General features: G+C 44.8%; 1 protein-coding gene across 1 annotated transcript in view; it reads right to left on the bottom strand.

Annotated features, from left to right (window-relative positions):
• Nucleotides 1–15411, bottom strand: part of BORA (BORA aurora kinase A activator) — a 380772-nt gene that overhangs the window by 58906 nt on the left and 306455 nt on the right. The window contains exon 9 of the mRNA XM_085621999.1: nt 6175–6325. Within this exon, the coding sequence (XP_085478125.1) occupies nt 6175–6325 (151 nt within the window). The remainder of the gene's footprint in view (nt 1–6174; nt 6326–15411) is intronic.

Genomic DNA, 15411 nt, shown 5'->3' with positions numbered 1-15411 from the left:
CTAGAACATGCGCCTTAGCTGCTCTCTGCCAGTGCTGCTTGCTATGCATCACGCTGGAAAACTGCTCCGAGCAATCCATGAGCAGAGGAGCTGGTGGCAATGGTACGGGCGGGAGATAATGGGGTGATGGGAGTGTTCACCTTCAAAGTGAGTGTGCGGCACAAACTTGGGATTCTCTTACAAGATAAAGACCACAGAAATGGGTACAGCCGGTATGGTACTCTGAGCCGGAGAGCACTAATGGTAACGCTCCTTCACAGAGCCATAATGAATGTAGAATTGCTGTTTGTGTGCGTTTGGAACCACTTCCTAGGAGGCTGAATAATACACGCACACTCCCCTTCTCAATTAAATTTGTTGCACTTTTCCACTCCAGAGTGCAAGCTTAACAGTCAACACTTGGAAAAGCTGGTTTAGATTTAATTATTTTGAACATAGTGGGAATTAAGTATAGATTGAGTAAGGATGATTGGCTAACCATTACCGCGGATTTTAAGATTAAATGTTTACAAAGAACATGGGCGGTGGTAAATGTGTGTGTTGATGGCTCTTTAATCCTCCATACACCTGTGACTTCTAAAACTGGCAGGGCAAATGGAAAACTGTCAATTTATATTTTGTTCTGAACTTACAAATGGAAATGCAGTGAACACAGACTGGCTTACCATACTATCAATTGTTGTGCTTAGAAATAGAGTAAGGTTGGAAGTTGCTTATCAATAATTATTATAATAGCCAGTCGGAAAGTAACCTTGCGGATATCATGTCCACGCTCACAAATTATCTAGAAAAATGTTTACTTGATAGAGAAAAGGACCAATAGGTTACATGAGCGAGGATTTCCAAGTTGAGAGACACAAACAGAAAGGTTGACATCTGAAGGGGTAGGAACAAGCACATTTTGTTCATGACTCACTTGGGGATGCATTAAATGTCTTATTCATAAAAGTTACTTTTGATTTCAAATGAGCCCTATGTAGTACTTCAGAGGACAGTAGTCCACGTTTTACAGGCAGAGTGGGGGCAAGGACTATTGACTGTTGATTTCATGTAATTTAACATAGAGTTTCTGGTTACTCTGTAATCGAGATCTGCATGAGTTATCGCGATACAATTATGTGGGACCTATGGTCCATTATGTGAACCTTTGGTCCCACATAATTGCAGGATGTTGAAAAGCTCTACTGCCCCCCGCCCCCCACCCTCCACTGCACTCCTCTCGTCTCCTGTTAAACCCCTAACCTCCCCCCATGTATCTTTTTTTAGGTCGAGCCTGGGCAGCTCAAGCGCTAGTCTGCAGCATGCTGTATTGGAGTATGGAATAGAAGCCCCGCCCACTCTCCACCCATATTTTTCATTGGCTTGTGTCATTGTCCTTCATAAACGCTGGCTTCGGATTCGTTAATAGGCTTTTTAGTCCTTTCTTAGTATTGCCGCGTCTTTATTTGTACCCTCCCATGAGGACTGGCCCTTTTACTTCGGTTGTTACCCAGTACATCGTTTTTAGTCTGTAAGCGCTATTTTCTTTAATGAGTTTCTCCTACTGCAGCCACGACATGCTTTCCTGCAACATTCAGCGCGCCATGCTCTTTCACTTTCTAAGCAGCCCAGGACAATAGCGGCCATTTCTTTGCAATACAATAGGTCTCGCATTCACAAGAGTTTGAGCTATTGGTATTGTAAATGACAATGCCTTTTATTTGTGTGTTAATTAGAAAAACAAATAAAGGGCATTGTCTTTTTCAAAGCCAATAGCTTAAACTCTCGCAAATGCGTGACCTTTAGCATTGCAAATGATTGTTTTATATACCCCCCACTGCTGCCCCATTACCCCTAGCCCCTGCTGCCCTTCAAATGGAAATAAGCGCAGGTTGTCTGACGACAGAAAGAGGAGGGTTCATATTTTAAACTGCTCTCCTTGGCATCAGACATCCTCCAATTTAATGCACTGTGCTGCTGGAGACTCTGAAAGGTTACAGATTGTGACATAGCACAGTCTCCAGCAGTGACTGCCACAAAATACTGCAAGGCCTGTGTGTACTGTCACATGTTTTGCCCACTGCAAAAATACCGTGAATTGAGAGGTTTTGGTCTGCAAATTGTTTTTTTTGGTCACCCAAATTTGCCACCCAAAGCGGCAAAATCCTGGGGGGTCTGATACAGAAATACAGAGTTGTCCTCTTAGATATAAACAGGCGTCACAAACTAGAAAAGCTGAATTAGAGGTCTGGCAGATCCTGATCAAGGGTAACAAGATGAAGCTGTTATGGAAAACTTAATTCTGCATTTGTTTTTTACATTTTATTTTAGGGAAGACCTAGCGCCCTCCATTGACTGCCTGATACCTGCTGAATGATGTGGTTGTCAAAATATATTTGACCCACTGAAATAAATCACTAACCAATACCTTAGCCAAGCGCCTAAGGATTCAAAAAAGTCTATTATTTTCGATTTGAGTGAGGTTTATGCACCGATTAACAAAATTATCCCATGGAATGAGTCAGGGGAGTGACGGAGTCCCAGTGCATGTCTTTATAAGTAACAGACCTGTGGGCACAGATTCTTGCACGAGTCCTTAGGACTAATGTGGGAGAAGATGACTGCGTAAATCATGCTAAACTGAATGCATTGTGGGTAGAAGAAACAATCACACTCCGGAGTTAACTGTATTCAAATGCTACTGCTAGGGTCTGTTATAGCCATGGTAGAATGTACCAGCCCATTTCGGATTAAAAAGGGCCACTTCGGATTAAAAAGTGATTCAGACAAGATTGTGTACTTTCTCCTTTTTAAATACACTTTACATCAACGATCTAGACCACGCCCTAAAATCAAAAGGTAAAGACCTGCCTCTAATAGGTAGCTGCCCAATTCCACTCCAATTATAACCAAACTATGGTGTTATAATATTCTGGATGGGTTGACAGTTCCTGGATCAATTACCTCTTAAAAGTAAATAATTAAATTGCATACCGTGATCTGTGGACATGCTTACACACAATTAATGGAGTACAAATAAATTGTCTCTCCAGTTTTTCATATCTCGGCATTCAAATAGATTTCTATGGAAATTGGGTACACCTGAGAAGCATAAAGAAACACTTCTCCAAAAAGACTAAGGCAGTGTTCAGATTTGCACATAAACTGGACTCTAAACCTTTAAGAGATGCGCATAAACTACAGTAGTAAATGTGCTTCGGTTGTTAATTATGGGGCTAGATTTTAGGATACATGGAGTAGACTGTCAGGCCACTCAGAAGGGCGAGAATGCCTTCTTAAGAATACTTGCGGTCCCACAGAATAGTGCATCTTAAATCTGTTATTGGGCACTGGGATTGAACTTTCTGGAGGATACTATTAAATTAAGATAATTCCGACCGATACTGCTATGGCACTCAATTTGGACCAAAATGGAAGCAACCTCGAATACAGCCCATCAGGGATTGCAAGGCCCTCGATAATGATTTTGATGTGGAATGGCTCGACCACATTAGTTAAATGTACAGGCTATTTGGTGAGAGTATGACTCTAGACAATACAGAGTCCAGCAGTGACTATTCTAAATTTGAAATTGTTAGACCTGGCATCTGTTGGTGTTGTTGCCCTAGTCTTTTTAACTCTGAGCTCCTGTTTTTCAATGTGTGTTAGATTTCGTTTTAGCTGGCTTTAGGACTCTGGGCACTTTTTCACTTTAACACTGGTCAACAGTGGTAGTGATTCCGGTCTAAAATGTAATGGTATTTGGTTTCTCCACGACTGGCCTATATGATTTACTAGTAAGTCCTTCATACAGTGCACCAGGTGTGCCTAGAGCCTGTAAGTCAAATGCTACTAGTGGGCCTGCAGCACTGATTGTGCCACTCACAAGAGTAGCCCTGCAAACTCATCTCAGGCCTGCCACTGCAGTGTTTGTGTGTGCAGTTTTAAACTGCCAGTTGGACCTGGCATGTGCACCCATTTGCCAGGCCCAAACCTTTTTTATTACATGTAAGGTACCCCTAAGGAAGGCCCAAGGTAGCCCCATGGGTAGGGTGCAGTGTATTTCAAATGTAGGACATCTACTGTTGTGTTTTACATGTCCTGGTATTGAAAAACTGCTAAACCCGCCAAGATGGATTAAGGACATTCTGCCAGGAAGAAGAGCTGTTGCTGTCCGGAAGAACTGCCACTTTGGTGTGCTGGCCTGCTGCTTCTGTCCTGGGAGTGAAAGGACTGGAATTTGCTTTCTACAGCCTGCTTTCCAAGTTTCTCCAAGGGCTTGAGTTGAGCTTGCCTCCTGTTGGAAGGCTCAAGACCATCAAAGGCTTCACCTGCAGCTTCTTGGCTTTTCTGCTGAGAGCCCATCTCTACCAAGTGGTGCCAAATCCAGTTCCTGGGCCCTTGGAAGCGAGTGTGCTGTGTTCAACAAGAAGAAACCAGAACATCAACAGATTGTGACTTCAGAGCCGGCACCGCTCTTAGACACCACACCGCTGCCTGCACCAGAGCCCTGGTCCCAGCTCAACGCAACGACCGCAAATTGCAACACAGGCTCAAACGTTGCTGCAGTGCCTCCGAAGAACCACCACAGAGGGCATTCGGAGTACCACGCTACTTAAGTTCGAGGCACCCGACTCAGTCGCTACACCGGTAGCCCCGTTGTGTGACTTCAACACTGCAAAATCGAGGCAGCCTGGCTTGACACTTAATCATCCCCACATCACCTGCGGAACAGACTCCTTCCTCGCTGCATCACCTCCCCGTGCCTTGCAACGTTCCGAACACCAACATGCTAAATGACCTGCACCGACAGTAAGGAACCAATGCCGCACTGGCACCCACGACGCCCTGCAACTTCTTTGTTTATTCATTGTTCCCAAAATACTGTAACCGGGATCTGTAGGACTCCTTAGCCAGCCCACGCTCCATCGCGGCAGGCTTGGAACTTTGAAACACAACTTAATCAAGCAAGTCGTTTTAGTCCCAGTTAGAGCTAGTGCGTTGTTAAGTGCTAGAACTTTATTAAATCTTTGAAAATTTGATCTTGATTCATGTATGTTTGATTTGCGTCATTTTGTTCTTTTATTGATAAAATATTGGCCATTTTTCTAAACTGGAGTGGAATTGTTTAAAGGCGTTTTCACTGTTACTGTGTGTACAAATACTTAACACATTTCCTCTGAGTACAAGGCTGACACCTCTTGCCAAGCTAGCAAGGGGGTGAGCACAGGTTAATCTGAGGGTGTAACTTACTTACCCTGACTAGACTGAGGGTCCCTGCTTGGACACTGTGCAAACCATCGCGAACCAGAGACCCCATTTCTAATAGAAATTATATGTAATTATGCAAAGAATAATGAGGTAGGGATTGAGTGTAACAAGGCAACAGTAAAAGCTCATTCTACTTTATTATCTAGTGGAAAAATTCAATGCTATCTTATAATGAAATCCGCATCACAGATTTATACTGACCTGGGTTTTGCCTACATATATAGCACTAGATGGTGGCCCTTTATAGGATGGATCAATAGTGGAGGTATCTTCGCTCTTGTGATAGGCGTTTTGAACAAGGCCAATTGCACATTATTTTTTATTTGCAAATACTATGCACACCCACGGAAGAGCTTCTTGAAACGGTTGTGTAGACCGGCACAAATTAATTTTCAACTATAATATGCTTATTTGTTTAGCCGTTATCAGTTTTATTCAGTAAGCTCTCAGAGTGTGAAAACTGATTTTAAGGATGCAATGAAATTTGGAAATATTAGTTTGTGATTTTAAATAATTTACATTTATTGTATGCTTTGTTGCTTTTATGGCTTGATAAATGAATTAAATAAAGATTGATTTGAATGTGACAATTGTAAAGGAGTATAGTATTCATATGTAAACTGTGGCTCAAGCATTTTAATGCAAGTACATCCTAGGAGGTACATTACACTCAACATTCTATTCAAATTGTATTTGCTACACTTTCTCCCAGTGTGTTCGATGTACTTTTCATCATTTCTCTTAGTTCGCCCAAACATTAGAAATGTATAATTTATTTTGCTTTCTATTCCACATCAGGCCTCTTCTAAATTACGTGACTTCTTTCATCAGATGTGAGTGAATATGCCAAAAGCAGTGCATACGGATTTTCTTTAAAGTATTTACACATTCAAAAGGGAAATGTTGAAAATATTCAAAGAATACCTCTTGGTGTTTTCCCCAAGGGTTGAGCTATTGGAGACACAGTAGGTGATGCAATAAGGCATGGAGATTGCTCTTGAACAGTAGGACTAGTCAGGCTTCCAATGCTATATGCTCTGCTGCCTCCCTGGATAGGACTTGATGAAAACTGTCCCTGAAAAACAAACAGTTGGCGTTAACGGTGCTGAAATATTGTTATAGAGATCAAAATTAGTGTCCACAATTTAATATGACAATATAGTAGCAATGACAAAATATATAAAACATTGTTTTCCTAACCATGTGTGTTTTGAGGCAATGTTTTAATTATACAATTATATATTTGGTGTATCAATTATTATACCTCCTCTGGAAGTCCGCCGAATCCCATCCACCGCTTCCTTAAAAAAAGTGAAAAAAATCCTAATGCTGAAGTTCCTGCCCTAAATTCCTGGTTCAACTACTTCACTACTGCGCTCTTCCCCGATGCGATGAATGTCCACGACACAGTTATGCTCCTGGGATTAACAGTGTGAACAGGCCACTGCACAGCTTTGTATGTTATTTATGGAATGTTTCACTCCCATTACCTGTTCTTTTACATTTGTGTAATCCGGTGATTATTAGTGTTGGCAGGCTGTGCTGTTACTGGTACCGTTTACATTGCCTACTCCTCTCCGGTCTGGTCTTTTAAATGCCTTGAATCATGTTGTTGTCATGCTCTCGTCTTAAACCTATTTGTAATGATTGTGCTCGTCTCACGTTGGTATCCTGCCTACGTCAAATGTAAAGCACTCCGATATCCTCCTGGGTCTTGTTCGCGCTATACAAAACTTTATAAATAAAATAAATATACTGATGCTAGTTCCTTGTGTTTCAATGATTTATGTTTCTTAAAACGGCAGTCAGATTGCAGTGAAGCCAAGTAGGTCTTCTCCTTTGCCCACATGTGGGATAATGTCACAGTGCACTTGCACTAACCTCCGAGGTACTACAGTTTGTTTTGTGCAAAAGCCGTACTTGGGAAAAGGGGTTCAGATGACCGGAGTCACTTCATTCTCTCAGTAGGACTGTATTCTGAGCATAGATGCCCAAATTTAGTGTGCCTTCGTCTTTACATTCAATTTGGGTGTCATCTGTGTGACTCCTCAAATGCGGTTAAGAAGAGAAAGATGCAGCCTGATCGGAATGACGGAGGTCATTCATACCAAAGTTGTTTATTTGAACCGGACAGAAGTTTGGACTCGATGGGAGTCTTGGTAAAGGAGTGACCATTATTAACTGGAATGGGATTTAAACTGGCAGGCGTATTAGACCAGATTTTCCTTAAGATGTCCTCATACAAATATTACTACCAGAGTAGTGTTTAATTTAGTTAATCTTGTAGAGGGCCTTTCACATGCAAGATCAAGAGAAAGGATCCAGTGTCTAGAGTTCTACCTCAGATCCAGAGGACTGCCCTTTAGTTCATTGCGGTCATGGAGATGAGAGGGAGATTTTTTTAATCACACGATAACTGGCGGACCAGGCTTCTCGCATCAAGTGGCACGGATTGAATCTTTAAATCATTTCCCAATGAAGAGACCTCTTTAAGCCAGAATACAGGACAGAATGAACAAAAGGAGTGGTGTTTGAAGGTGACATCCGCCAGAAAGCCTGTAATCCCTTTTTACCTGCAAGCAGGGGTGGCTTAGAGAAGGTCAGTCAGGATGATTCCCAATAGAATGCAGTGTTTCCATGTTAACCTAGATTCTCAAAGGTTTAAGAGCTATTAAAGCTGCAACTGGGTTATGGACTAAAACGAAGATATTGGTGACGGATCAACTTGTTGCTTGAATGGCATGAAAGCCACATATTATAAAGTTAACCAACAAATAATGAGTAAAACGAATTATTTTTATAGTGCTGCATCGGGACGTTTCAATAGGACTCGTTTTGTAGCCGTTCTTAGAAAGCTTATTTTTGTTTCACTCAAAAACGGTGGAGTGTTAAAATCAAAAACAATGAAATTCCTTTGAAGTGTACTACTGCACAACCGCAGTTGGCATGATGAATGTTTCTTTATAGAAAGCCTTCATGGGAGACTTGGGTGTATTGGTACTGAGCAAGGTTGCTGCATTGGGTCTATACAGTTTATTACGTATAACTAGTCACCCAAGGAGTCACCATTTCATCCATCACAGGCAGTAGAATGCTACTACCTGAAAACGCTTTAAAGGATGGGGGTTGTATGTAAGCGGACTTAATGTTTGTTGATTATGAAAGTCGAATAGAATGATTTTACTTCTAATAAACTTGAGTGAGCGTCTGATTCTTTGAAGCAATGAGGTGAATGTCTGGCCTGAATGATGACCAGGGCAGTCTTCTTGGTTCCACTGGAAAAGTAATTATGTCGTAATTATTAATGAAAGGGTCCTAAAAAAACATTAAGGAAAAACAGCAAAATGACAGAATTGAGGCACACAAGCTTTCATGCACTGTGTAATTCTGAGACTTTTTTGAGAACATGGTATTTCAGATAGTTTGGAGAGTGATGCTTTATAGGCATGCTATTCATATGCCTGGATCTGTATTTAACAACAACTCAGGTCGACTTAGGACCAGTCAAGAAAGCTACTAGAGTCCTTTGTCTGCATTTATCGAAGGTTACAGCAAAGGTGTGGATTTAGGCATAGTAGTACACTTTCTAATGCCTTGAATGCTTTAAATGAATTATTCTTTTTAAGCACATCACAATAAGCATATGTGAGAAAGTGGCTCTGTATATACTGTTCCCAAATAGGTACAGAGTCCACAGTCCCCAGAGGCTTGGCAGAGGCTAAAGTTAGATATAACCTTACTCTCTAAAGTGGTAGCTTGGTCAAGCAGTAAGGCAGTATCAGAGGATAGTGTAAAGCATTTGTTGTACACACTCAGTCAGCAAATGGTCTCACACACTCAATAACTGAACTCTAGGCCAATGGTTTATATTTAAAAAAAAAAAAAAAAGATATATGCTTGTTTTATTTTAGAACCAACTATTTGAATTAAAATATACTCTCAGAATGAGATGCTTTATATAAATACTTTTGCAATATGCAATTGACTTTTGTAAACTGTTACAAGTGGTTGCAATAGGCAACACTATTTTAAACACAATAATACATTGAGTTCAATAGAAGTTTCATGTTATTTGCCACAGATTACTTTTAGGATTACTTTTGGAATTCCAGCACTGGATCCTAGATTCAGTCCTGGGTCAGTACTTCGAATCAAGTGATAAAAGTCGACTTAATTACTGTGATGATTTTTAGACAATATTTTGCTATTATAAAAGTTGACACTTAGAAAATATTTCATAGAAAACAGTCAATGATTCCCTATGGGAGAAAATTCAAGTTGCAGGTATAGTATGTTCTCGTTACTTTTGTAATCCAGTACTGGGTGCCTAGACTCAGTACAGGGTCATGTAGGTACAGTTAGTTCACCCCCAGCGGCACAAGGGCGACCGGGTGCAGAGAGAGTTAGGCCCAATGTTATCCTATGAGAAGTAGGGGGCCTTGGTTGGTGGCTGCTGACTAGCAGGCCACACGGCTGTGGGAGCTAGGCTCCTGGTCACTTACTCAGGGCAAGTGGGGAAGTAGATAGGTGTAGAGGTTGCACTGCCAGGGCCACTCGGGCGGCTGGGTGCAGGGTGCTTTTGAGCCTTCGGGCGCTCAATTGATTTCAATGGGAAATCTCCGGTTTAGAAAAAGACCTCAAGCTCTGGGACGAGGATTCTTCAGGTGCCACCACCACTTCGAGAGGTAAGTTGGGTAGTTGGAGGATAGGTAGGTACCCCGGGATTGGGCACAGGGGGCCGTGGGGCGCCAGGTGCCTTTTGGTGTCGGGAAATCTTACCCTCTGTTGATCGCGGTTGGGGGGGCACCTTGTTCTGAGGCTGCAGGCTTCTTCAGGAGTATCGAGGGAGGTCCTTGGGTGCAGGACTCTGGGTCACAGTCACCGTGGGGTCGTCCTCGTGGTGTTTGTTCACTCCGGCACAGGCCAGGCTTGGCTGGTGCAGAGTGTGCTGTGTTCGCGGTTTCGGGCTGCGGCCAGGGATTAGAAGTAGATTGAGTAGAGCCTCTACTCATGGGAGTCCCAGGGGCTTAGAGTCAAAAGGTAGCCAGGTCCTCCGGGGTTTGTGAGGTTGCCGGCCACAAGAGATGCCGGGTTGGAGCAGGAGCAGGCTCGAGGGTCGGCAGGCCGGTAGGGCTGGGGCCAAAGCAGTTTGTGTCTTCCTCTTCTTAGCAGCTGCAGGGCAGGTCTTCTTTCTTCTAGCTCTTCTTCGGATTTCGGAATCTGGAATAGGAAGGCTCAGGGTGCCCCTAAATACTAGATTTAGGGGCGTTACAGGTAGGTGAAGGGCAGGGACAAATGGGTCCCTGTCCTGGGGTGGGTACACCCCCTATCCTGCCTCTCTCCTGTGGGAGGGGGGGCAGTAGCCTAGTCCTGATAGGGTAGGGCTTCCATCTTCAAGATGGCGAGAGCCCGGAGATGGGCTTCACCTCGCCTTCCCCACCTGAGGGGTGGGGTTGGCAGGCTGGCACATCCCCGGTCCTTATTTGGGGTTTCCGGCCAAGCTTCCCACCAGAGTGGGGGGTTGCAGTGGCCTGGGGAAGCTCAGAGGCGGCATGCCTTTGAAGCTTCCCCTTGCCTATCCTGGGGGAGGAGATTTAGCACCTCGCCCAGGATGTGCATTGTTGCAGGCCCAGGAGAGCAGGGGCTCTCCTATCCAGGGGTCCAGCAACATGTCTGCTGTGTGGCAGCCTAGGCAGCCTCAGAACAGACGTGGATTGTAGGTTAGGTTTTAGGGGGCATCTCTAAGATGCCCTCTGGGGTGCTTGGTACATTAAATCCCACACTGGCATCAGTGTGGGTTTAATGTGCTGAGAAGTTTGATACCAAACTTCAGTCTTGCCATTATGGTGCTGTGGAGTTCGTGTTTGACGAGCTCTCAGCACCATGTACTCTTAAATGGCAGCACTGCACTTACAGTGCCCAGGAATGGACCTGGATACTGTAGGGGCACAGGGCTCCTGCACCCACACCATTGGCATAGGGCACCCAGCTAGAGGGGTGGCTGATGTATGCCATGGCAGTGTAGGTGATTGGCATGGCACACAGGGATGTGTGCCATGTCGACTCTTTTTTGTCTTGCACCCAGCCTGCAGGAGTGAGAGTGTGAGAGAGTGTGAGAGAGTGTGAGAGAGTGTGAGAGAGTGTGAGAGAGTGTGAGAGAGTGTGAGAGAGTGTGAGAGAGTGTGAGAGAGTGTGAGAGAGTGTGAGAGAGTGTGAGAGAGTGTGAGAGAGTGTGAGAGAGTGTGAGAGAGTGTGAGAGAGTGTGAGAGAGTGTGAGAGAGTGTGAGAGTGTGAGAGAGAGTGAGAGAGAGTGAGAGAGAGTGAGAGAGTGTGAGAGAGTGTGAGTGAGAGTGAGTGAGAGAGAGTGAGAGAGAGTGAGAGTGAGAGAGAGAGAGTGAGAGTGAGAGAGTGAGAGAGTGAGAGAGTGAGAGAGTGAGAGAGAGTGAGTGAGTGAGAGAGAGAGGGTACAGGGCCTCTAAGGGTGGCTCAATGAGTGCTGCAGCCCTTAGAGGCCTTCCCTGGTCACAAGGCCCTGGGTACCTAGGGTACCATTTACCAGGGGCTGACATGTGGCCAGGGTTTGCCAATTTGGGTTTTGTGTGTTTAGGGAAGGAACATAGGCCCTGGGCACCTGATTGGCAGGAGTCCAGGGCACACTCAGTCAAAGTACATTCAGCAGAAAAGTGGGAGCATACCATGCAAGAAAGATGGCACTTTCTCACAGCATAGCATTGTCCACGCTTTCAGGCATAGTACATTATCTAAGCAGAAACGCCTCAATCAAGTTTACAGCAGTTTGAAAAAAAGGACAGTTTTTATGGCTATTCTTCCAGTGACTAGCACCAATTGAAATAGCTGAAACGGGTGAATAAATGTTGGATTAAGTTACCATGGATGTTGATGGAAATAACAGCCCAATAAACCAAGAATAAGGAAGAGCTGCAGGCTCATGAACTAGTACCAACTGAAAGGACCGGGCTGAGATTGCCAGACTTGGAAGCTCCACTGCAATGTTACTAAAGAACCAGGCAACAAACCCTGAAAACATGGAACAAGTGCAATGGTGGAAGATCTGCATTCCCGCTATGGACCTCTTGCAGAAATGGAAAATAAATATAGGGTCCTAGCAGACACATCCGGCAGCCTACCACACCAAGAGCGGCTGGGGAACAGTGGTGCAACAAGCTAAGCAGACGAATAATTGTGCTGGGAGAAAAGGCTTTATCTGCGATATAAAAAGCTTGAGAGGCATGGGAAAGTCGTAAAATGAACAGATGAGGGTGGGAGATGACTGGAACATGGCTCAGTGTGTTTTTTTAATGCTGCCTTTTGTTTGCTATAGTTTAATATATAAAATGAAATTCAACCAAGTACAAGAACGCATTATTGAGGTTCGAAGACTAAGCGCTGGCACAGCTGTAGACTTAGAGTTATTTTCTTAAGTTTAATTTGGATGTGCTCCCGAATACTCAATTTTGGCGTCAGGACAACAGAAGTACTAGGAACGATGTGAGGCATAGGAGGATATGCAAACGTCAGACCCATTTGGCAATTTTCTCATACCCAAAAGTGCTGAACAAACACTAACAATTGCTAAAGCAGCCTCAATGCTAGTGCAGGACAAGTCACTTAGCTTTGACAATACATTTTCAGACGTGCACACATTTTTCGGTTAACTCCTTTTCTTGGTGTATCTTCAGGCAGCAGACCAGAGTCTTGTTTATTAGTAATACACCAGCAAGGTGCAAACTGGTGCCACTGGATTGAGATCAGAAATACGCCACACCCAAAAATGACGCATCTGGCTAAAAATGGCGCCATACAATGCTTAGAATATAATGTGGTCTACTTTTCTGCACACCAGATGAAAAGTTGAAAAAAGACAAAACAGATGTTTCATGTAATAACAAAAGGTGTCAAAGAATTAACACACAAAAGAAGTGGGGAGTGCATGAGCAGAAAAATCTAATTAAAGATCTATTTCCATTGAAAAAGTATTACTGAAGGTAGCTGCTTGTTCTTAAAATGGATATCCTTAAAAAACAAACATTGGCATAGCCAATAGGTCTCGCTTTTGGGACCTTATAAGTGTTTAGCCATGCAACACTTGTTGTTTAATCAAGGATATTGTGCTGGATACCTAAACACTTATAATGTCCCAAAGGCGAGACCTATTGGCTATGCATTGGGGGGGGGGGGGCTTATATATTTAGGTAGATAGAGCTATTGATTTTGCCAATGTTTCTAAGCTGTGCAGTAGAGAAGTGTGGCTGCTGTGCAGCATGGTGAGAAGTTGTAATTAAAAAGTGTAAGAAGCAATGAGTTATGCTGTGGCGGGCCAGACTGATGCTGTGGCGGGCCAGACTGATGCTGTGGTGAAGGTGAGTGATGCTGTGGTGAAGGTGAGTGATGCTGTGGTGAAGGTGAGTGATGCTGTGGTGAAGGTGAGTGATGTTGAGTGATGCTGTGGTTGACCTGAGTAATTGCGGCTGGCGAGTGGCAGGCTACTTTTAATACAATATGGAGTTTTGTGCAACGTGTGACTTTGAGCTGCGGCGGATTGTGGGAGTATGCAGCAAAAATGCTTGTTAGTTTGGAGTGCTAAAAGGTAATATGCGAGAAAGTGATTTAAAAAGTTGTGTGTGTGAAGGAAGATTGTATGGGTGAATGGCAGAGTAGGGATAAGGAAGAGTGGGGGTGCAAAAGAGGTAAGAGCGGCAACTTGTTGATAGTAAAATTATGGAAGGATAAAGGAATGCAAGTATATTTGTAGAGGGAAAATGAAGAATTGTTTTGTGGGTGGTAATGTTTTGATTTGTTGTGCATTCCGTCCATTTGTGTGTCTTTTGCTATTTCGGATGAGATAGCATGGAACCTGCTAAGTAAATTATAAACCTCAACTAATTACAACTAAATTATGTGAGGCTCTCGTTCTACCACCTCCATCACAATTTTATCCACCGCACTACAAGACGAGATAAAAGCATCTCTGCGGTCATTCAGTTAAGACACCAAGGATGGAAACAAATACAACACACTGCACCAACCGTGCACACCTCTATGGCGTAGGTTCGCACCTGCGAAAATAGGCCCCAAAACGATATACCAAAAACTATATAAATGCTACACACTACAATACTAATGTGTCCAGTTTCCAATGTGGCGAAGACTATACCCTCACACAAACTTACTTTGCGCTGACCTTTAGTCCCCAAGTGCCTGCGTGCTTGCTGGACTGTGTGCACTGGATGCCTGTGTGCACTCATGCCTGCGTGCGTGCGGACCTGTGGGCACTCATGCCTGCGTGCCTGTGTGCACTCATGCCTGCGTGCGTGCGGACCTGTGGGCACTCATGACTGCGGGCCTGTGTGAACTCATGCCTGTGTGCACTGTCATGCCCGCTAGCTTGCTGGCCTGCGTCTTTGGGCGTTTGTCTGATAGACTTCTTGAAATCGGGTGCGCTTGTCATTGCGCATGCTCAGTGCGTCCATGTGTCTGTCCTCTGGACCTGGTGTGAGGGGTCTGACACTCAGGGAGGGGTCCGACAGCCAGCCAGCCCCTGTTGCCCACGGTCCTGCCAGGCTCCACAAAGACCCCTTGTGTGCCAGCGGTACTGCCTCGCACACAGGGCCGCTTGTGCCCAGGTACACAGACTCCACCTGAAGACAGAGTGCACAGGCCTGGCATGGGGGCCTCGACTCAAAGGGGTCTTGTATGGGAGCTCCCAGAGGAGGGCAGGCCGAGGGAAGAGAGAGTGAGTGTGGAGGGCAGGCCGAGGAGAAGGATGGCAAGCTGTACAGGAGGATTGGCAGGCCAAGAAGAGAGGTGGGCAGGCCAAGGAGAGCGGGTGGGTAGGCCATGGAGAGGTTGGCAGGTCGAGGAGAGAGCAGGGGGGATGGGCAGGCCGTGGAAAGAGCAGGAGGGTAGGCAGGCCGAGAAGAGAGGTGGAGGGTGGGCAGGCCGAGGAGAGAGGGTGTGCAGGCCGTGGAGGGAGGAGAGAGGGTGGGCAGGGCGTGGAGGGAGGAGGAGGGTGGGCAGGGTGTGGAGAGAGCAGGAGGGTGGGCAGGGCGTGGAGAGAGCAGGAGGGTGGGCAGGGCGTGGAGAGAGCAGGAGGATGGACAGGGCGTGGAGAGAGCAGGAGGATGGGCAGAGCAGGAGGGT

This window comes from Triturus cristatus, chromosome 8, assembly GCF_964204655.1.
Source record: "Triturus cristatus chromosome 8, aTriCri1.1, whole genome shotgun sequence".
NCBI classification, from domain to species: Eukaryota; Metazoa; Chordata; class Amphibia; order Caudata; family Salamandridae; genus Triturus; species Triturus cristatus.
Note: the sequence above shows the minus strand (reverse complement) of the source record. Positions and strands in the feature narration are given on the sequence as shown.